This window comes from Myotis brandtii, unplaced genomic scaffold (genome assembly GCF_000412655.1).
Source record: "Myotis brandtii unplaced genomic scaffold, ASM41265v1 scaffold2075, whole genome shotgun sequence".
Taxonomy (NCBI): Eukaryota; Metazoa; Chordata; class Mammalia; order Chiroptera; family Vespertilionidae; genus Myotis; species Myotis brandtii.
Window position 1 is genome coordinate 43,999 of NW_005357751.1, and position 18,918 is coordinate 62,916.

Below are 18,918 nucleotides of genomic sequence, written 5' to 3' on the forward strand. Positions count from 1 at the left end.
TGACAGGGGGTGGTGCTGCAACCTCCCCATCGACCCTGCCTTGAGTGTGACAGGGGGCGGTGCCCCAATCCCCCAATCGGCCCTACCCTGAGCGTGACTGAGGGTGGCATCGCAACCTCCCGATCCGCCCTGCTCTGTGCATGACGGGGCGGCGCCCCAACTCCCCAATCGGCCCTGCTCTGAGCCTGACCAGGGGCTGCACTTAGGGATTGGGCCTGCCCTCTGCCACCCGGGAGCAGGCCTAAGCCAGCAGGTCGTTATCTCCCGAGGGGTCCCAGACTGCGAGAGGGCACAGGCCGGGCTGGGGGACCCCCCTCCCCCGCCCCCCGAGTGCACAAATTTTTGTGCACCGGGCCTCTAGTATATATATATTTTTGCTGTGGCGTTATTCTCAGTTGTGACATCCAGTTATTCCAGTCTTCTGCTTTTGTTCTTCTTCAGCATTGTGTTGGCCTTTCTATATAATCTTTACTAGTAGAACCATTTTACTAATCTACTCAAAGTAAGTTGCTGGGATTTTGATGATGGTTTTGTTGAATGTGTATAGACCAAGTGGGAAGAGCTGACATCTTAATACTGAGTTTCTTTTTCCATGATATGGACTGTCCTTTTCCATTTATTTAGATCTTCTTTGGTTTCTTTCAGCAGAGTTCTGTAGTTTTCCTCATCTAGATCTCATACAATTTTTTGAAAAGATTTATACCTAAGTATTTCACTTTACTGGGAGCTAATAGAAATGTCCTAGTGGTTTTAATTTCACATTTCACTTGTTGATGGCTGGTATATAGGAAAGCAGTTGACTTTTGTATATTAACCTTGTATCCTCAGTCTTGATGTAATCATTTGTTCCAGAAATTTCTTGTTTATTCTTTGGGATTTTCTACATAGACAATCTGGTCATCTGCAGACAAAGGCAATTTTATCTCTTCTTTCCCAATCTGTTTATCTTTTATTTCCTTTTTTTTGTCTTCTTACATTAGCTAGGAATTCTAGTGTGATATTGAATAGGAGTGCTGAGAGCAGACATCCTAGTCTTGTTTCTGATCTTAGCAGGACAGCATCAAGTTTTTCATAATTAAATATGATGTTAACTGTAGACGTTGCACTCTTTATTTAAGCAGTAGAGGCCCGGTGCACAAATTCGTGCATGGGTGGGGTACTTCGGCCTGGCCAGAAATCAGGGCTGATCAGGGAGCCGACCAGCCAACCTCCCATGGTCCCTCCCCCTGGTCAGGCAGTGGGAGGTTGGCTAGCTGGTCTGCCCCACATCGGACCGATCCGGGGAGGGACTGTGGAAGGTTGGCCGGCTGGAGGGAGGGATCGCAGGAGGTTGGCTGTGGGAATGCACTGACCACCAGGGGACAGCTCCTGCATTAAGCATCTGCCCCCTGGTGGTCAGTGTGTGTCATAGCAATCGGTCGACCGGTCATTCAGTTGTTCGGTTGCTTAGGCTCTTCAGAAGGGGATGGGCGATGGTATCCCACATGGGACAGGCCTCCCTCCTAGTGAGAGGTGGAGAGACAGTGGACATAGCCCATTCTTATTCTAAGTCTAATAAAATTAATACTGATTACTTAATGCCATCTAATATCTAGTCAGTGTTCAGATTTCCAAGATTGCCTCAAAAATGTCTAAACATTTCCCTAGCCAATTTGGCACATTGGTTAAAGCATTGGTCTGCAGACAGAAGTGTCACAAGTTCAATTCCTGGTCAAGAGCATGTACCTCAGTTGTAGGTTCAATCCCTGGCTCCGGTTGGGGCGCGTGAGTGAGGCAACCAGTCAGTGTGTCTCCCTCACATAAGTAGATGTTTCTCCCTCCCTGGTCCCTCCCATCCATTCTCTCTAAGGATCAATGGAAAAATATTTTTAAAAGAAGTCTAGGTCCTCACCTTGCATGTATCGATGTCTCCTCATCTTCCTTTAATTCCATAAGAGTGCTTGTACACTCCAGCTTACACTCTCTTTCTCTCCCTTCCTGCCTCTGCTATTAACTTGTTGAAGGCTTTATATTTTAAGAAAATTACAAATATGTCAATTCACCTCTTAGTACTTCGACCGCATTTCTTGACTCATTTTCTCTATATCTAGAATATCATCACACCAAACAATATTCACAATAATTCTCTAACATCATTTAATACCCAGTTGTCATTCATAGTCCCCAAAATGTTCATTTATGCAAACAAGGCCTATACATGACATCTGATGAGTGGTTTATCTCCTATGCAGCTTGGTATTAAGAAAAATCTCTCCTGTTAAAAACTTCTTTATGAAATTGATTTGTTGAAGATCTGGGCCAATTGCCAACTGCCCATTCTTAATCAAGACATACTTCAATTCTTGGGAAGCTAATCTTGGATATATAAGTGGAGGGGAGGTTGAAATAGGTGATGTCTTCCACCCTGCTTCAAGTCTCCCCCCAAATCTGCATTCTGTGGAGCCTGTAGTGCTCTCTATTTTTAATTTCCTGGGCCTTGTCCTTTAGCCTCAGGGCAGATGTGGATGTGGAACTTCTGTTTTCACTATGATAGTCACTTTATTTCTCAATGTGAATGCTCACCTGTGGCCACTCTGAGGCCCTTTCCTCTTAATTGAGTCCACACAGTGACAAAGTCTCACCAGCTGCTGTGGGCTTCATTTCCCAACCAGGCATTGGGGCTGAGCCCACTGGTGGCCCAGCTCTGGGGCCCTATTTACAGGACACTGGTTAAGGATGAGCTACTGCCTTCCATACCTCCCCTCACTCGGGCTGACCTGGGATGCTAGATGGGACCTTCCTCTTAAGCACCCTCCGCTGCTCTTCTCTTTCCCCAGCTCTGCCTGTGCAACTTGACTCTTCTCTAGGAAGAGCACTCAGCGACCAGGAGTATGGCTCCAGGGCTCCTGACAACCAGGGATAAGGTGAGTCCTGAAATTTCTTTCCAGCTCTTGTAGGATGGCCCCGTCGCCTTTTCTTGTCCTAATTAATACCTTGCTGGTATTAGGCAATACCCTACCCTGACCTTGGAGGTGTGGCCCATCTTACCTGGAGCCTTTTCATTCACGACTCAGGAATTCACCAAGTAGAAAACTGATTGAAGTTAAATTAAAAATACTGGACATTCGTGCTTCAGTGCCCAGTGATTCCCAGGGCCTCATAAAGTGGAGGAACGCTGTCGAGGGAGGAAGTGACTGCCTCCTCCGCCTCCCCGCCATGGACTTGGCAAGTTGAAGAGCTGAGGGAAGGCATTTCTGTTGAAATAAGGCTGGAAGCATAGTGTGTCTCAGTCTGGGCGACTCACCATTTGGGAAGCTTGGAGCTGCTTTTCTGTGTGTAGAGGGAAGGGTGCTGAACTGTTTTCGTTTGTGACTCAGATTTAGTTTGGCTGGACCCATGCTTTATATTTAAATGAGTTTCCACAAATTGGAAGATTACACCTAAAGGTCTGGATTGCCAACTTCTCTGAGAAGAGATTATTTCCCACTGTCCTACAGCTACACTCTTGGGCAGATGGCTCGTGGCTGGAGACAAACAGCGTCTCCACTGTGTAGTCACGCCCCTTGCGCCCCTTGTGCCCCTTCACCCCAAGGCCAAGTGCCTGCTTCTCTCACTCTTACTTGCCCGGCCCCTGAAGGCTTTGCCTTCTTCTCCTGAGCCTGGACACTGTGTGGTCACGCCCCTTGCGCCCCTTGTGCCCCTTGACCCCAAGGCCAAGTGCCTGCTTCTCTCACTCATTACTTGCCCAGCCCCTGAAGGCTTTGCCTTCTTCTCCTGAGCCTGGATGGAGACAGTTCAGACTCCTGAAAGCCAGGCTGAGGAGTATGGACTTGAACTTGGAGCAAGATGGGCTTTGAAGGATTTTGAGAAAGAGTTTGCCATGTTGAAACCAAGGATTTGGAAATATATAATGGAATGGATATATATCCTAATAGAAGGATGTTCTAATCTCTCAGGCAGCATGGGAACTTTCATAATCAGATGCAGTTAACATTTCCTGGCCACCTGCATAGATGCTGTGGGCACTCTGTGCTGGTTATACCAGTCACTCAACGTAGCGTCAGCTGTGCTCATTCAGATTTGTATTGCCTGTTCTAGAAATAAGGCAGATTTTTTTTTTTTGCAATATCTAAACTTCATGTTAATACTGGGCTCATATGGTAGATATTTGCCTATTACTGTATAAGTTACAAATCTTTGGTTTTGATGTTACGAGACATCATTAGAGCTGTGTGTCCCTCAATTGTCAAATCTTTTATACCTTTGAGAAAAAAAATGTGTATATAGTGCATACAATTCAGAATGTTCCCTAATGTAAGAGGGAAACTTTTCTTTTGTACGTTTCACTTTACCATTTATAGCAGGGGTCCTCAAACTTTTTAAACAGGGGGCCAGTTCACTGTCCCTCAAACCGTTGGAGGGCCGGACTATAGTTTAAAAAAAAACTATGAACAAATTCCTATGCACACTGCACATATCTTATTTTGAAGTAAAAAAACAAAACGGGAACAAATACAATATTTGTATTTGCATGTGGCCCGCGGGCCGTAGTTTGAGGACCCCTGATTTATAGTGTGAATAGAGAAGCATTCTTGGCCAGAATGAAATGCTGTGCCAACTTACTTTCCCCATACCTACTCTGCCACTTCCTGTGGGATCCTCAGCATACCCTGAACTTAATCCTGTCTGTGACCAACAGTGTTTCCTTTGCTTCGCTTCCTTGTGAAAAGTTGATACCAGGCAAGAGCATCTGAGTGGGTTAGTTTTTAAGGTGAGGTTTCCATACCTGGAAGAGTGTCAGGCACTCAACATACTTGTTTCATAAAGAGACCAAATATTAACTAATTTTCCAAAGGGGTTTGTTTTGCTGTTTGTTATTTGAGGCATAGAAATTACATATTTTCGGATTCTTTAAATTGCATTTTCAGATACTTTGTATGTGTCAGACCTGAATTATATAGGATATTATACCTATATATACATACAACATGACACTTAGCCATTTCTGCTCAGGGCTTTTTCCTGAAAGGAGAAATTGGAATATTGTATTTTACCAACATTCCCTTCAGGTTTTGCTAATATGCACTTTAAAACTCTTCCAGCCTCTACCCATCACACGGTTCCAAAGCTGCTTCCACACTTTTAGGTTACAGTAGTGCCCCACTCTCATAACCAAAATCGGAATTAGTCTGCTAGGGCTGCCATTACAAAATACCAAACTGCTGGCTTAACCAACAGAAATTATTTTCTCTTCGTTCCCAAGGCTGGGACGTCTAAGATCAAGGTGCCAGCTGACTGGGTTCCTGGCAGATGCTGTCTTCTCGTTATGTGCTCACATGGCAGAGACAGAGAGGGAACGAGCTCTGGTGTCTTCCTTTTCTTGTAAGGCACCTGCCTATTGTATCAGAGACCCCTTTATGTCCTCATTTAACCTTACTTCCTTGGGGGCCATATTGTTATTGGAGAAATTGCGTGTCCTCTTCCCCACTGGGTGGTGGGGGTGGAGTTCTTACCGTATCTCAAGAAAAAGAATTTTATGAGACTCACATGGGAGAATGAGTGATTTTTATTTGCACTGAATTACAATCCTGGGTTCCCAAGTCCCATTTCCCTTAGTCCAGTTACAGAAGAAGTGCAGCTGCGGTTTGAGTAGAGCTAGAAGCAGAGTCAGAGTCCAGAGTTCTCTTTCCATGTTGGAACCGGGCCCAGTCCAGCATCAGGCTAGCAGCTGTCCATTAGTCCATTGTGTGTAGGTGTCCACATGGCCGTGGGCCATGGGCCATGGGGGCAAATGCAGGAGAGCGCGCCTGGAGCAGTAAGAGTTCCAAGAGCATAAGAGAAGGAACTCGCCCTAACCGGTTTGGCTCAGCGGATAGAGTGTCGGCCTGCGGACTCAAGGGTCCCAGGTTTGATTCCGGTCAAGGGCATGTACCTTGGTTGCGGGCACATCCCCAGTGGGGAGTGTGCAGGAGGCAGCTGATTGATGTTTCTCTCTCATCGATGTTTCTAACTCTCTATCCCTCTCCCTTCCTCTCTGTAAAAAATCAGTAAAATATATTTTTTTAAAAAAAGAGAGAAGGAACTCTTGTTTAGCACCCTTACAGCAGCCACGCCCATTCTGACCAGTGGCCTGTTCCCAGCTGAGACTGACAGGCAAGTTCCTTCCTGATGTCAGCCCAAATTTACTGGGCATGTGTTTATTCTCCCAGTCCAGTCCCATCCCCCAGTGATCTGTGGGGAATAGGCTGGTGGCTCCGTGGGGAGTGTAAAGCTTTAGCTTCCTAGTGAAGCTGCCCAAATGACATACCTATAATATTTGGCTTTGCAGGGAGGGGAGACCCCAAAAAAGCTGACCCCATAGAGCTGCAGAGGACTATGCAGTTGTTCTTGTTCGTCCCTTTTGCTCCTTTCCTGTTGTTAATAACTAGGTTAATTACAGTGGTAGCGATATCTCCAGATATACACACATTGGGGGTTAGGGCTTAACATATGAATTTTGGGAGGACACAGTCAGTCCATAGCACCCCATAAATCTTGTGACTGTGGAGAAACCTTTAGTCAAAATTTACAAGTGTCAGGGAATCCACAAGTGACAATTATAGGAGTAGAGAGAAACCTATGAATACACTGAATGTGAAACTCTGGATGTAAAATCAACATACAAAAGTCAGTTGTGTTTCTGAACATTTCCAGGGAACTATCTAAACAAGAATTTTTTAAAATTTCATTTATAATAGCATCAAAAAGAAAATACTCAGCAGTGAATTTAACCAAATAAGCAAAAGTCTTGCTCATTAAAAACTACAAAACATTGCTGCAATTACAGATGACCTAAATCAGTGGAAAGCCTCCCCATGCTTATGGATTGGAAGACAATATTGCTAAGATGACAGCAGCAGTGAAAGTGATCTATAGATGCAATCCAGTCTCTATCAAAATCCTGTGTGTGTGTGTGTTGCAGAAATAGAAAAACCTGTCCCAAAATTCATTTGGAATCTCACAGGACCCTTAATAGCCAAAACCAGTTTAAAAAGAAAAAGAACAATTGGAGGATTCACACTCCCTAATTTCAATACTTAGTGCCAAGCTACAAACAGAAAACTGTTGTATTGCCAAAAGGATAAAAATATAGATGACAGAGAAGAATTGAGAGCTCAGAAAAAAAATAATCCTCACATATATAGTCAGCTGATTTTTGGCAAGGGTGCCAAGTCCATTCAGTTGGAAAAGTACCAAGTCCATTCAGTTGGACAACTGGATATCTACAGCTAAAAGGACACACTTAAGATAAATGAAACATTAGAAAACTTTTGCAAAGAAACAGAAGTTATTATGAATAGGCATATGGGACATTCAGCACTGAAAAATACATACCTGGAGAAAAGCTCAGTAGCAGTTCAAGGGAACAGAAATCAGTGAACTAGAAGATAGAATAATATAAATTACTCAATTTGTATAACTTGGAGAAAATGTACTGAAGAAAAAATGAACAGTTACACGAACTGTGGGAATATAACAAAATATCTAACGTGTACCATTGTAGTTCTGGAGAAGACGTGAAGGAGGACAGGGTTGAAAAAGTATTAGAGAATCGATGGCTGCAGATCCCCCAAATATGGCAAGAGATGTAAACCTACAGATCCATAAAGCCAAGTGTATGTCAAACATGATAAACCCACTGAAATCCACGCCAAGACACATTATAATGAGTCTTCTGAAGACTAAAAATCAGGAAAACACCTTGAAAGGAGCCAGAAAAAAATAACACATTTTTCTCATTGGGGGAAAAACTCTTAGAATGGTAGTGGATTTCTCATCAGAAACCACAGAGGTTAGATGGAAAGGATGCAATGTTTTTCAGGAGCTGAAAGAAAAGAATTGTTAATGCCAAGTCCTGTAGCAAATGAAAATATATTTAATGAATGAAGGGGGAGATCAGGAAATTCACAGATGAAAGGAACTGAGAATTTGTTTCCAGGAGAATGAATAAAGGCAATTTTATTAACAAATGGAAACAATAAAAGAGGGAACCGTGGAACATTTGTGCACAGTAAAGAATTAACGTAGCAGGCTTGATACCTCTCTCCATAGAAAGTCCTGTTGGCTAGATCATCCTCTGGCTGGCATCAGGACCTTGCATTTCAGGAGGGTTGGCAACGTTCCCAGAACTGATATGAATGGCTCACTGGGCCTAAAGAATGCAGTGGGTTGGTTTATGCTGAACACCTGCTTTCCTTCTGGGACCTCGATTTATAATATGTGCTAGGCAGAGGGTGCCTCTGGGCCAGCTCCTACTAAAAAAGTTGAATACTTAGCCTCTTATGAATTTTATTGTTAGACAACATTTAACACATATTGTCACAAGGCCGTGCTGGAGGACTTTAGTGCGCCAGGTGTGTCTCCACTGGGAGAGGATTCTTGGAAGCTAGTTCCTGGTTTCCTCCAGACTTTGTTTCTCATACCATTTCCCTTTGTGGATTTTGCTTTGTATCCTTTTGTTGTAACTGCAGCCATGCGTACAACTATATGGTGTGTCTTGTGAGTCCTTGTAGTGAACATCAAACCTAAGGGTGGTCTTGGGAACCCTTGATGCAATCAGGATGAAAAAGAACACAGTAAGGAAAAATAGGGTAAATACAGTAGGCACTCCTCCTATACATGAGTTTTCTAAAGTAATTTTGGTGGTTGAAACAAAAATAATTAGATGGCTGATGTGATCCTAAATGTATACAAAGGAAGTACTTAAGAAAGTTACATTTTAAGTAAGAAGGGTAAGAGGATGTATTGGGAAATAAGGTTTCTATATTTCATTCAAACTGGTAGAATGACATGAGTAGGAAATTGATGTTACATATACATAATGTATCCCCTAGAACCACTAAAAATGCTATACAAAGAGATATACTAAAAAACTATAGGTAAATCAAAATTCAATTTTTGAAAAAGCTCAAGTAACCCACCAGAAGTCAGTAATAAGAAAACTGAGACAGCCTAAGTGCCCATCAGCAGACGCGTGGATTAGAAAACTATGGTACATCTACACAATGGAATTCTAAGCTGCTGTAAAAAAGAAGGAATTCTTACCATTTGCAACAGCATGGATCAAACTAGAGAGCATTATGCTAAGCGAAATAAGCCAGTCAGAGAAAGATAAATATCACATAATTTCACTCATTTGTGGAATATAATGAACAACATAAACTGATGAACAAAAATAGATCCAGAGACATAGAAGCATCGATCAGACTGTACAACCTATGAGGGAAGGCAGGGGGTGAGGGAGTAAGAGATCAACCAAAGGACTTGTATGCATACATATGAGCAAAACCAATGGCCACAGACAGTAGGGGGGTGAGGGCTTGTGCTGGGGAGTGGGAGCAGCTGGGGAGAGGTCAATGGGGGGAAAAGGAGATTCATGTAATACTTTAAACAATAAAGAACTTTAAAAAAGAAAGAAACTGAGAAACAAAATTAGAATGCTCACCAACTGAGAGACTGGCACAGTGGATTAAAACAACAACCATGTGTGTTATCTAAATGAAACGTCAAATACAATGTAGACAGGTTAAAACACAAGGATAAAAAAGGTTCATCATATAACATTAATCAAATACAGCAGGAGTGACTATATGAATACAAGGTTAGGTAGACATCAAAGCAAGGAGAGTTACCAGGCACAGAGGGTCAGTTCACCTGGAGGACATTATGATCTTCAATGTATGCACATCAAATAACAGCTTCAAAATATGAGAACAGAAAATTAAAAGGAGAAATGGACAACTCAACAATTCAAGACATAACTATCTTTCTCTCAAAGATAGAATAGCTAGACCCAAAATCAGTAAGAACTTATCAACACCATCAAACAACAGAATCTAATCAACATTTACAGAACATTCCACCCAACAGTAACAAAGTACATATTCTTTTCCAGTGCCCTCAAAAACATATACCAAGATGGACATATCCTGGGCTGTAAAACAACACATAATACAAAATAAAAATTTGTTTACTGTAACAAACTTTTACAAATTGAAATCATACAAAAGTGTGTTCTCTGACCACAATGGAATCAAACTTGAAATCATTAAGAGGAAGTTAACAGAAAAATCTCTAAGCACTTAGAAAAGAAATAACACACTAGAAGGAATGATCCATGAATCAAAACAATGAAGTCTCAAGGGAAATAAGAACACACATGGAAAGGAAATGCAATATATCAAACTGTGTGAGATGCAGCTAGAGGAGTCCCGAGAGTAAAACCTATAGCACTAAATAAATGTACATGTTAGAAAACAGAAGATGTCTTAAGTCAGTCATCTAAGCTTCCACCTTAAGAACCTACCAAAAGCTTTCTTACGAACTACAAAAATAAGAGCAAAATGAACTCAGAGTGAACAAATGGAAGGAAATAATAATTATAAAGGCAGAAAACAATAAAATTGAAAAATAAAAATAGAGAAAAAAGGTGAAATGAGACTTGTTCTTTGAAAACAAAATTGACAGACATTGAGCAAGACTAAGAAAGAGATTAGACACAAATTACCAGTGTCAAGAATTTGAAAAGGGATATTACTACAACTCTAGCCATCAGAAAATTTCGATGAAATGAACCTATTTCTTGAAAAACAAAAACTACCTTAACTTGCCCGATACGGAATAGATCATTTGAACAGCCATATAACTTTTAAGGAAGTCCAATTTGTAATTTAAAACCCCCCACAGAAGAAAGCTATAGGTCCAGGTGATTTCACTGTGGAATTCTGCCACCTGTTTAAAGGAGGCTTAGTACCGACGCTATATAATTTCTTCCAGAAAACAAAGCGAGGGGAACACTTTCCATTTCACTTTATGGGGCAGGTATTAAGCTGACATCAAAAGCAGACAAGGACAACAGAGAAATCTAAAACGAGATCAACATCTCTCATGAATATAGACATGAAAATCCTTAAATTATTAACAAACTGAATTCGACAATATATAAAAGTAACTATATACCATTACCAAGGACCATTTACTCCAGGATACAAAACTGGATCCATATTTGAAACTCAATTAATGTAACCCACAATATTGACTAAAGAAAAAAACCACATGATTACATCAGTCGATGCAGTAAAAATATTTGACAAAACTTAGCAACCATTTCTGAAAAGCACAGAACAGTAGTAACAGATGGCAACTGCTCTATTTTGTAGGGACATCTACAAAAAATCTAGAGCTAATTTTTTATTGCTAACATTTATATAACAAAATTTCTTATTTTAATGATTCTTAAATATATATCAGGTCCTTGAATAATGTGTTTTGGTTCAATGTCATTTTGTTAAAATGATCATTTACTATAGGAACTTAACTCTGGTTTATATCAATTAGCCTATGGTAAAATTGGTTTCATGATACATCATTTTGCTTAAAAATCACAGAACCTATAAAGAATGTTAAATGAGGAATTACTGTCCAGTTCAGTTGCATAAAGTACATTCACAGTGTTGTACAACTGTCATTCTCCATTTCCAAAATTTTTTCATCTTCCCAAAGTGAAAGTCTATTCATTAAAACAATAACCCCCCATTTCCCATTCTTCCCAGTTGCTGGTAACCTCTATTTTACTTTGTGTCTTTATGAATTTGCCTATTCTATGTACCTGTTATAGTGGAATCAAACAATATTTGTCCTTTGTGACTAGATTATTTCACTTTATTATAGCATAATGTCTTCAAGGTTAATCCATAATTTAGCATGTATCAGAATGTCCTTTTTTAAGGCTGAATAATATACAATTATCTGTACATACTTGAGCAAATGTGAATATTGCTGTTATGGACATTGGTGTATAACTATCTGTTTGAGTCCCTGCTTTCAGTTCTTTGCTGGCCCCTATGGTAAATTGTATGTTTAACTTTTTGAGGAAATGCCCAACTCTTTTCCATAGAAAACACAATTTTACTTTTATCACTAGCAATGCCCAAAGGTTCCACTTTCTCCACTCCCTGCCAAAAATTTATTATTTTCTGTTTCTTTGGTATCCTAGTGAGTGTGAGTGGTATCTCAGTATTCCTAATGCTGGAGATACAGTTTCCCTCCTTATATCAAGAACAAGACAAGGAGGTCTGCTCTTACCACTCTTATTCATTAATGTGCCAGAAGTGCTACTATAAAGGCAAGAAGAGGAAATGAAATGCAGACAGATTCTAAGGGAAGAAATACACCTGTCCCTATATGCAGATGCCATAATTGTCTATGTAGAAAATCACAAGGAACCTAGGAGAAAAAATACTCAGAGCTATCAAGTGAGTTCAGCCAGGTTGCAGGATTCAAGATAAACATACAAACAGTTGTACTTCTGTATCATAACAATGAACATATGGCCACTGAAACGAAAAATATAATTTTAAAAAGAAGAAATTCTTAACAAAACATATATAGGACTTGTATGCCGAAAACCCCCAATGTTGATGAAAGAAATCAAAAGAACATGAGTTCATGGACTTGAAGAGTCAATGTAGTAAAGATGTCAGTTCTCCCCCAATTGATACACAGGTTTAATGCAAATCTTGTCAAAATTCCAGTAACTTTTTTTTGGTTGCTATAGATGAGATTATTCTAAAATGTATATGGAAAGGCACATGCCCTAGAATAGCTAAAATACCTTTAATGAACAATGAAGTTGGAGGAATTGCCCTGGCTGATTCCAAGGCCTACTGTGTAGCTACAGTTATCAACACTGTTGTTGACAGTGCCACGGACATAGAGATCAGCAGAGCAGAACAGAGAACTCCTAAATAGACTTACCAGCCACGTGGGCAGGGGATTTGTAGTGTTGACACATGGCATCAGGGTTCAGGTTAGAAGCAGGATCAATGGGTCTCATCCAGGTGCCCCACACCAGCCTTCTTGCTGCCTCAGTGCTGGTTAGTAGCGTAGGTGAACTGATTAGTGGGTGTGGCTGGCTCCTGGGTGAGCAGGATGTGTTTCTATTACAGACAATAATAGCCTTCGGAGATGTAGCTGTGGCCTTCACCGAGAGAGAGTGGAAGCTGTTAAGTCCTGCCCAGAGGACCCTGTATCGGGATGTAATGCTGGAGACCTACAGCCATTTGGTGTCGCTAGGTAAGGACAGCCCTTTTCAGGTCTTGGAGTCTGCGTGTGGTCATTTAGGCAGCAGCCACCAGGCTTTTGGCTGAGAAAGAAAACTAATATTTTCCCTATATCCCCGGGAAATGTCTGGGTTCTCTAGCTTTGAAAATAGTGAAGTTAGTTAGGTGTGAATGTGGTGTCTTACTGCATTTCATTCCATGAAGTGACTGACTGTTTCCAGGCCCCTTCCTCCCAAGAGGTGGTGCTGCAAATGGGGGAATATTTGTGTTCAATCCAGCACAGGGGAGAATGAGTGTACTGCTTTTAGGCCCAGAATTACCCCTCCTTAGTCACTCTGTTAGCATTCAGAGAGCCTTTGCCCTCCTCTGTGCCTCCTCACCCCCTTCTGGGTTATTGCGTTCCCAGCTGACTCTAAGTTCTGATTGCCTTTTAATCCACTAACCCACGGTCACCTTGCTTTCTTTTCCTGTGAGTAGGAATTGCCTTTTCCAAACCAAAATTCATCACACAACTGGAGCAAGGGGACGAGCCCTGGCGAGAGGAGAGCGAATGCCTTCTGGAACTCTGTCCAGGTGAGTGAGAAGCACCAAGCAGACAAGGACACAGGCCAGTGAGGCGCTCAGCGGGTGAGGAAGGAGTAGCATCTGTGAGCTCCTGGGGGGAAGCTCTTCTCCAGCCCTCCCTTCCATGCCCTCCTGCCCACCACAGAGAGGGCCTCCCTGGCACACTGCCCTCCTCCCCCAGGGAGCGTCACTCTGCTCACTTGGCAGCCCTTCTCCAGCACACCTAGGGTCTCCCTATTCTTGGGCTTTTCTTGTTGGGCCTGATCTTCTATATAACTTGCCCTCTGAGCCTAAGTCATCTGCCCCTGCTAGACAGTGTCCTGTTACTATTCTTAACCTGGTAACATTTTTGTGCATTGATTCTAGTCATACATTCTATTAACATTTTTTTATTTTATGATGGATTATTTAAGATTACAACCGGGTATAAAGAATTATGCAGTGAGTGCCACTGTGCCTTCCCTGTAGCCTGACGGACGTTCTAAGTCCAGGCACCAGCCCTGTAGCTTCCCTGGTGGTATTTTGCTCCTCCACCCTGCCCCTGAGAATCCAGTGCCTGCATCAGCATTTCCATGCCTGCCTTTATCCTTATTTCCCATTTGATGGTTCTTCAACCATATAGAGCAGCAGTTTCAACCCGGGTGCAGCACTGGAGTGTGAGCGGCATCATAGCTGCAGGCACAGTGTGGCACAGCCTGATCAGGTTGAGGCCACGCTTGCCTATGCACACTGGTGCGCCACATGCAACACCTGACTATTTAGTCAGGGGCACTGACCTCTTTCCCTTAGATTGCCAAATAAAAGAATGACAACAGCCAACACAACAGTTGTCTGGTGTGAATGAATCAAAAGTATACCTTTTTTTGTCAGATTGGCAAAAAATAAATATTTGTTGTGCTGCAGCATTTTAGTAGTTTGTTTGCCATGAGTTGAAAAAGGTTTAAAATTGCTGATATAATGTGTTGTTTTGTATGTTTGTAATCTTCTCTGCATATAATATGGTGATGTCACACATCCCTCTGGAACATGCCTTTTCACCCACTTTCTGTGAGACTCACATTATAATGTGTAGGTTTAGTTCATATTTTTAAAAACTTACATGATTCCATTATATGAATATTCTTATTTTAATGCAGTTGAAGTTCCTTTCTTTTAGAGAGTTAAGGTATTTCTAATTTTTGGCTGTTACACAATGTTGCTATATATTCTTGTTACTTCCTTGGAAAAATGTGCAAGAGTTTTTCCAGATGCCTACGTAGGAGCAAGTGCAGTAGCGGTTCATAGGCACAAGTGGCCGCTACCTGATTAGGCTGTGCCACATTGTGCCTGAAGCTGTGATGCCACTCACACTCCAGCAGCAGTGCTGAGAGCTTGTTCCACACCCTCACCAGCTCTAGGTGCTGTCAGACCTCGTTTATACCTCTGTATCCGGTCTGCATTGCATCCTCACGGGGGTTTGCTTTCCTGTGCGCATGAGCATCTTTTCTGTGTTGGTTAGCCATTGGTGTTTCCTCTTCTGTGAGGTGCCTGTTCAAGGTGTTTCCTCCTTTTTATGTGGCTGTTTCTTTCTGTTACTGATTTGTAGAAATGCCATATAAATTCTGTGAACATTATAGGTCTTTAAAATCCAACTGGAATTAATTTTATGTGAATGTTGGGAGATAAGGATAAATTTTTTCATCATTTATCTTTTTTCATTGTTTTATTTTCAACATTCCTGGCATTTTATTTTTGTTTTGTTAAATTTTTTTTTTTTGCATCTAAATACAACCATACATCTGGACTTGTACTTTACAGTAAGTTCATTGCTTTAATTTAATTTAAAAAATATTTTTTATGATCTATAATTATAGTATAATATTAAAATATGTTATGGTACAATAGTTAAGGGATAATTATAAGGCATATTATCAAAGTATAATAAATTACATATATTTAAATGGTAAACTTTGGTTAAAAGTTCTGATGTATGTTTACATCTATGAATTCATCACCATGATCCAAAAAATCCAAGCATACCTATCACCCCAAAGTTTCCTTGTGCCTCATTCTCCTCCCTTCCCATTTCCAGGAAACCACTGACCTGCTTTCTATCATTGTAGATTTGTTTGCATTTTATGGGATTCATAGGAATTGAATACAGAATACATAGTGGATTCTCTCACTTAACATAATTACTTTGAATCTTATGCATAGTGTTGCATAGATCAGTAGTTAATTTCTCGATATCACAATTTATTCAACTATTCTATCGAAAGACTTTGGGTAGTCTCCAGTTCTGACAAATACAAATAAAGCCTGTGTGAATATTCATGACAAGTCTTTGTGTAGACATATGCTTTAATTTCTTTCAGATAAATAGTTGGGACTAGAATGGCTGAATCATGTGATACATGTATATTTAATTTTTTTACTAATATAAAAGGTTAAATTTTATATTAACTGTTTCCAAAGTGGCTTTACCTTTTCACATTCCCACCAGCAGAATTCCAGGTGCTCCGCATCTTTGTCAACACTTAGTATTATTTTAGATTTAGACATTCTAGCTGTGTGGTATTGATGATGTTGAGGATCTTTTCATGTGCTTATTTGCCATCTGTATATCTTCTTTGGTGAAATGTCTTCTCAAATCTTTTACCCATTTAAAAAACCGGTTTCTTATCTTTTTATTATTGAGTTTTGAAAGCTATTCCTATATTCATTTTAGAAATCCATGATCAGATATTTGATTTGCAAATATTTTCTGAAATGTGGCTTGTATTTCATTCTCTTAGTAGTCTTTCAAAGAGCAATTCTTACTTTTGAAATGCAAGTGTCAATTTTCTCTCTCATGAGTCTCACTTTTGGTGGCATATTTAAACAATATTTGCCTAAAGGTCAAAAAGATTTCATATGTATTTTTTTGTTTTTAAAAGTTTAATGATTTTTATTTGACATTTAGGTCTATTATCTATTTTGAATAAATTTTTATACTAGTATTTAAGTCTTTTTTTTTTTTTGTCTACAAATATCCATTTTTCAGCACCATTTATTGGAAGGACAACCCTTTGTTTTTTGAATTGCCTATGCCCTTCGTGGTAAATCAGTTAACCATGTGTGTATGGGTCTATATCTGGACTCTGTTTTTTCCCACTCTTCTCTTTGTATATCTTGATGCCAATACCACATAGTCTTGATTATTGTGGTGTTGTAATAAGGCTAAAGCTTAGTACCAATCCTCCAACATTTTTTTTAATTTGCTTTAATTATTAGAGATTTTATTCATTTCCATGTGGATTTAGAGTTAGCCTGGTAATTTTCACACAAAAAAAGTCTACTGGGATTTTGATTGGGATGGAGTTTAATCTACATCAATTTGTGGAGAACTTACATGTAAATAATACTGTGCTATCCAATACATAAACAGAGTGTATTACTTCACTTTTATGATATTTCTTAATTTTTGTTAGCATTGTTTTATAGTTTTTGTACACAGGTCTTATCATCTTACCCCTCTGTTTTGATGCAATTTAAATTATTTTTAAATTTCATTTTTCAATGGTTTGTTGATAGTGCATAGAAATACAATTAATTTATGTATAACGATTTTGTATCTGGTAAACTTACAAAATTTACTTCTTAGTCCTAGCAGCTTTTTCATTTTCTTTCCTTTCTTTCTTTCTTTTTTTTTTTACTGTATAGCATTTCCTACATAGATGATCTTGTTATTTGTGAATAAGTATAGTTTTCTTTTCATTCAGTATATCTTTTAACTTCTTTTTCTTGCCTCATTGCACGGCAAGAACATTCAGTGCAATGAATGAATTTAAATGGTCAGAGTGACATCCTTTCCTTGCTCCTGATCTTATGAGGAATGCTTTCCTCCTAAATGTAAGTTTTATAACTGCCCTTTATCAGCTTCACAAAATTCTCTCCTAGACCTTGTTGGATGAGAGTTATTTTAGTTTTTTAATTTAGTGAGCTGCATTGATTTTTTTTCTTGCTAAACCAGGCTTGCATTTCTGTTAATACAATGCACAGACCTTATTCAGATTTCATCAGCTTTACCTTCACTCTTGTGTGTGTGTGTGGTTTTCTGAAAATTTTTCCGTGTATATTCATGTAAGTACTACTAGATTCAAAGATACAGAATTCCATCAAAATGATCCCTTGTGCTACCCTTTTATGGCCACAGCCAATTCCCTCTCTTCTCCCCTGTTCCTCTGGCAAACACTAATCTGTTCTCTGTCTCTATACGTTTGTCATTTCAAGAATGTTATATAAAAGAAATCATACCATATGTTACCTTTTGGGATTGCCTTTTTTTTATTCAGCATAACTCTCTTTAGATTCATCCAAATTGTTGCATGTGTCAACATTTCCTTGTTTTTATTGCTGAGTAGTATTCCATGGTATGAATGTACCAGTTTGTTAAACCTTTCACCCACTGAAGGACATTTGGGTTTTTTACAGCTATAAAATCTGTGTACAGGTTTTTATGTGGACATAAGGTTATCATTTCTGGGGTAAATGCCAACAGTGCAACTGCTGGGTCACATGGTAGTGGCATATTCAGTTCAGTAGAAAAAGTGCCATGCCCATTTCTAGAATGGCTATTCCATTTTACATTCCTGTTAGCAAATGTTTGAGTGACCCATTTTCTTTGCATTCTTGCCAGCATTTGGTGTTAGCACTATTTTTTATTTTGACTATTCTGACAGTTTCTAGCAATATCTGTTTGGTTGGTAAGATTGAGGTGTTTAATGCAAGCAGTTCCAGGTAGACATGAGTTTTGGTGGGATACTGTCAACCCAGTACACTGGGGCATAAGGTAACTGTATATGTAGTTTTATAAGGAATGTCTAGGCGCACACACACACACACACACACTATGAAATGTATTATAGGAATTGGTTTTCATTATTATGGAGTCATAGGAAGACCTAAGAGAGTTGATGGTGTGGTTTCAGTCCAAAGGCCAGCAGGCATGACACCCAGGAAGATGTGTTTCAGACTGAGTGCAAAAACAGGAAAAAACAAAGCATCCTCCTCCCGCTGTGTGCCAGCGTGAAGACAGGCTAGAGCAGTGGTCGGCAAACTCATTAGTCAACAGAGCCAAATATCAACAGTACAACGATTGAAATTTCTTTTGAGAGCCAAATTTTTTAAACTTAAACTATATAGGTAGGTACATTGTTATTAACTTAATTAGGGTACTCCTAAGGCTTAGGAAGAGCCACACTAAGGGGGCCAAAGAGCCGCATGTGGCTCGAGAGCCGCAGTTTGCCGACCACGG

The 18,918-nt window shown here is 40.1% G+C and overlaps 1 protein-coding gene across 5 annotated transcripts in view; it reads left to right on the forward strand.

Moving 5' to 3' along the window:
• Positions 1-18,918, forward strand: part of ZNF169 (zinc finger protein 169) — a 39,419-nt gene that overhangs the window by 9,336 nt on the left and 11,165 nt on the right. For 4 of the 5 annotated variants that reach the window (XM_005865445.2, XM_005865447.2, XM_005865446.2 and 1 more), the window contains 3 exons: positions 2,817-2,903; positions 12,966-13,092; positions 13,557-13,652. In XM_005865445.2, coding sequence (XP_005865507.1) covers positions 2,871-2,903; positions 12,966-13,092; positions 13,557-13,652 — 256 coding nt within the window. In that variant the 5' untranslated portion in view covers positions 2,817-2,870. The remainder of the gene's footprint in view (positions 1-2,816; positions 2,904-12,965; positions 13,093-13,556; positions 13,653-18,918) is intronic. The other variant, XM_005865448.2, reaches the window with a different exon arrangement.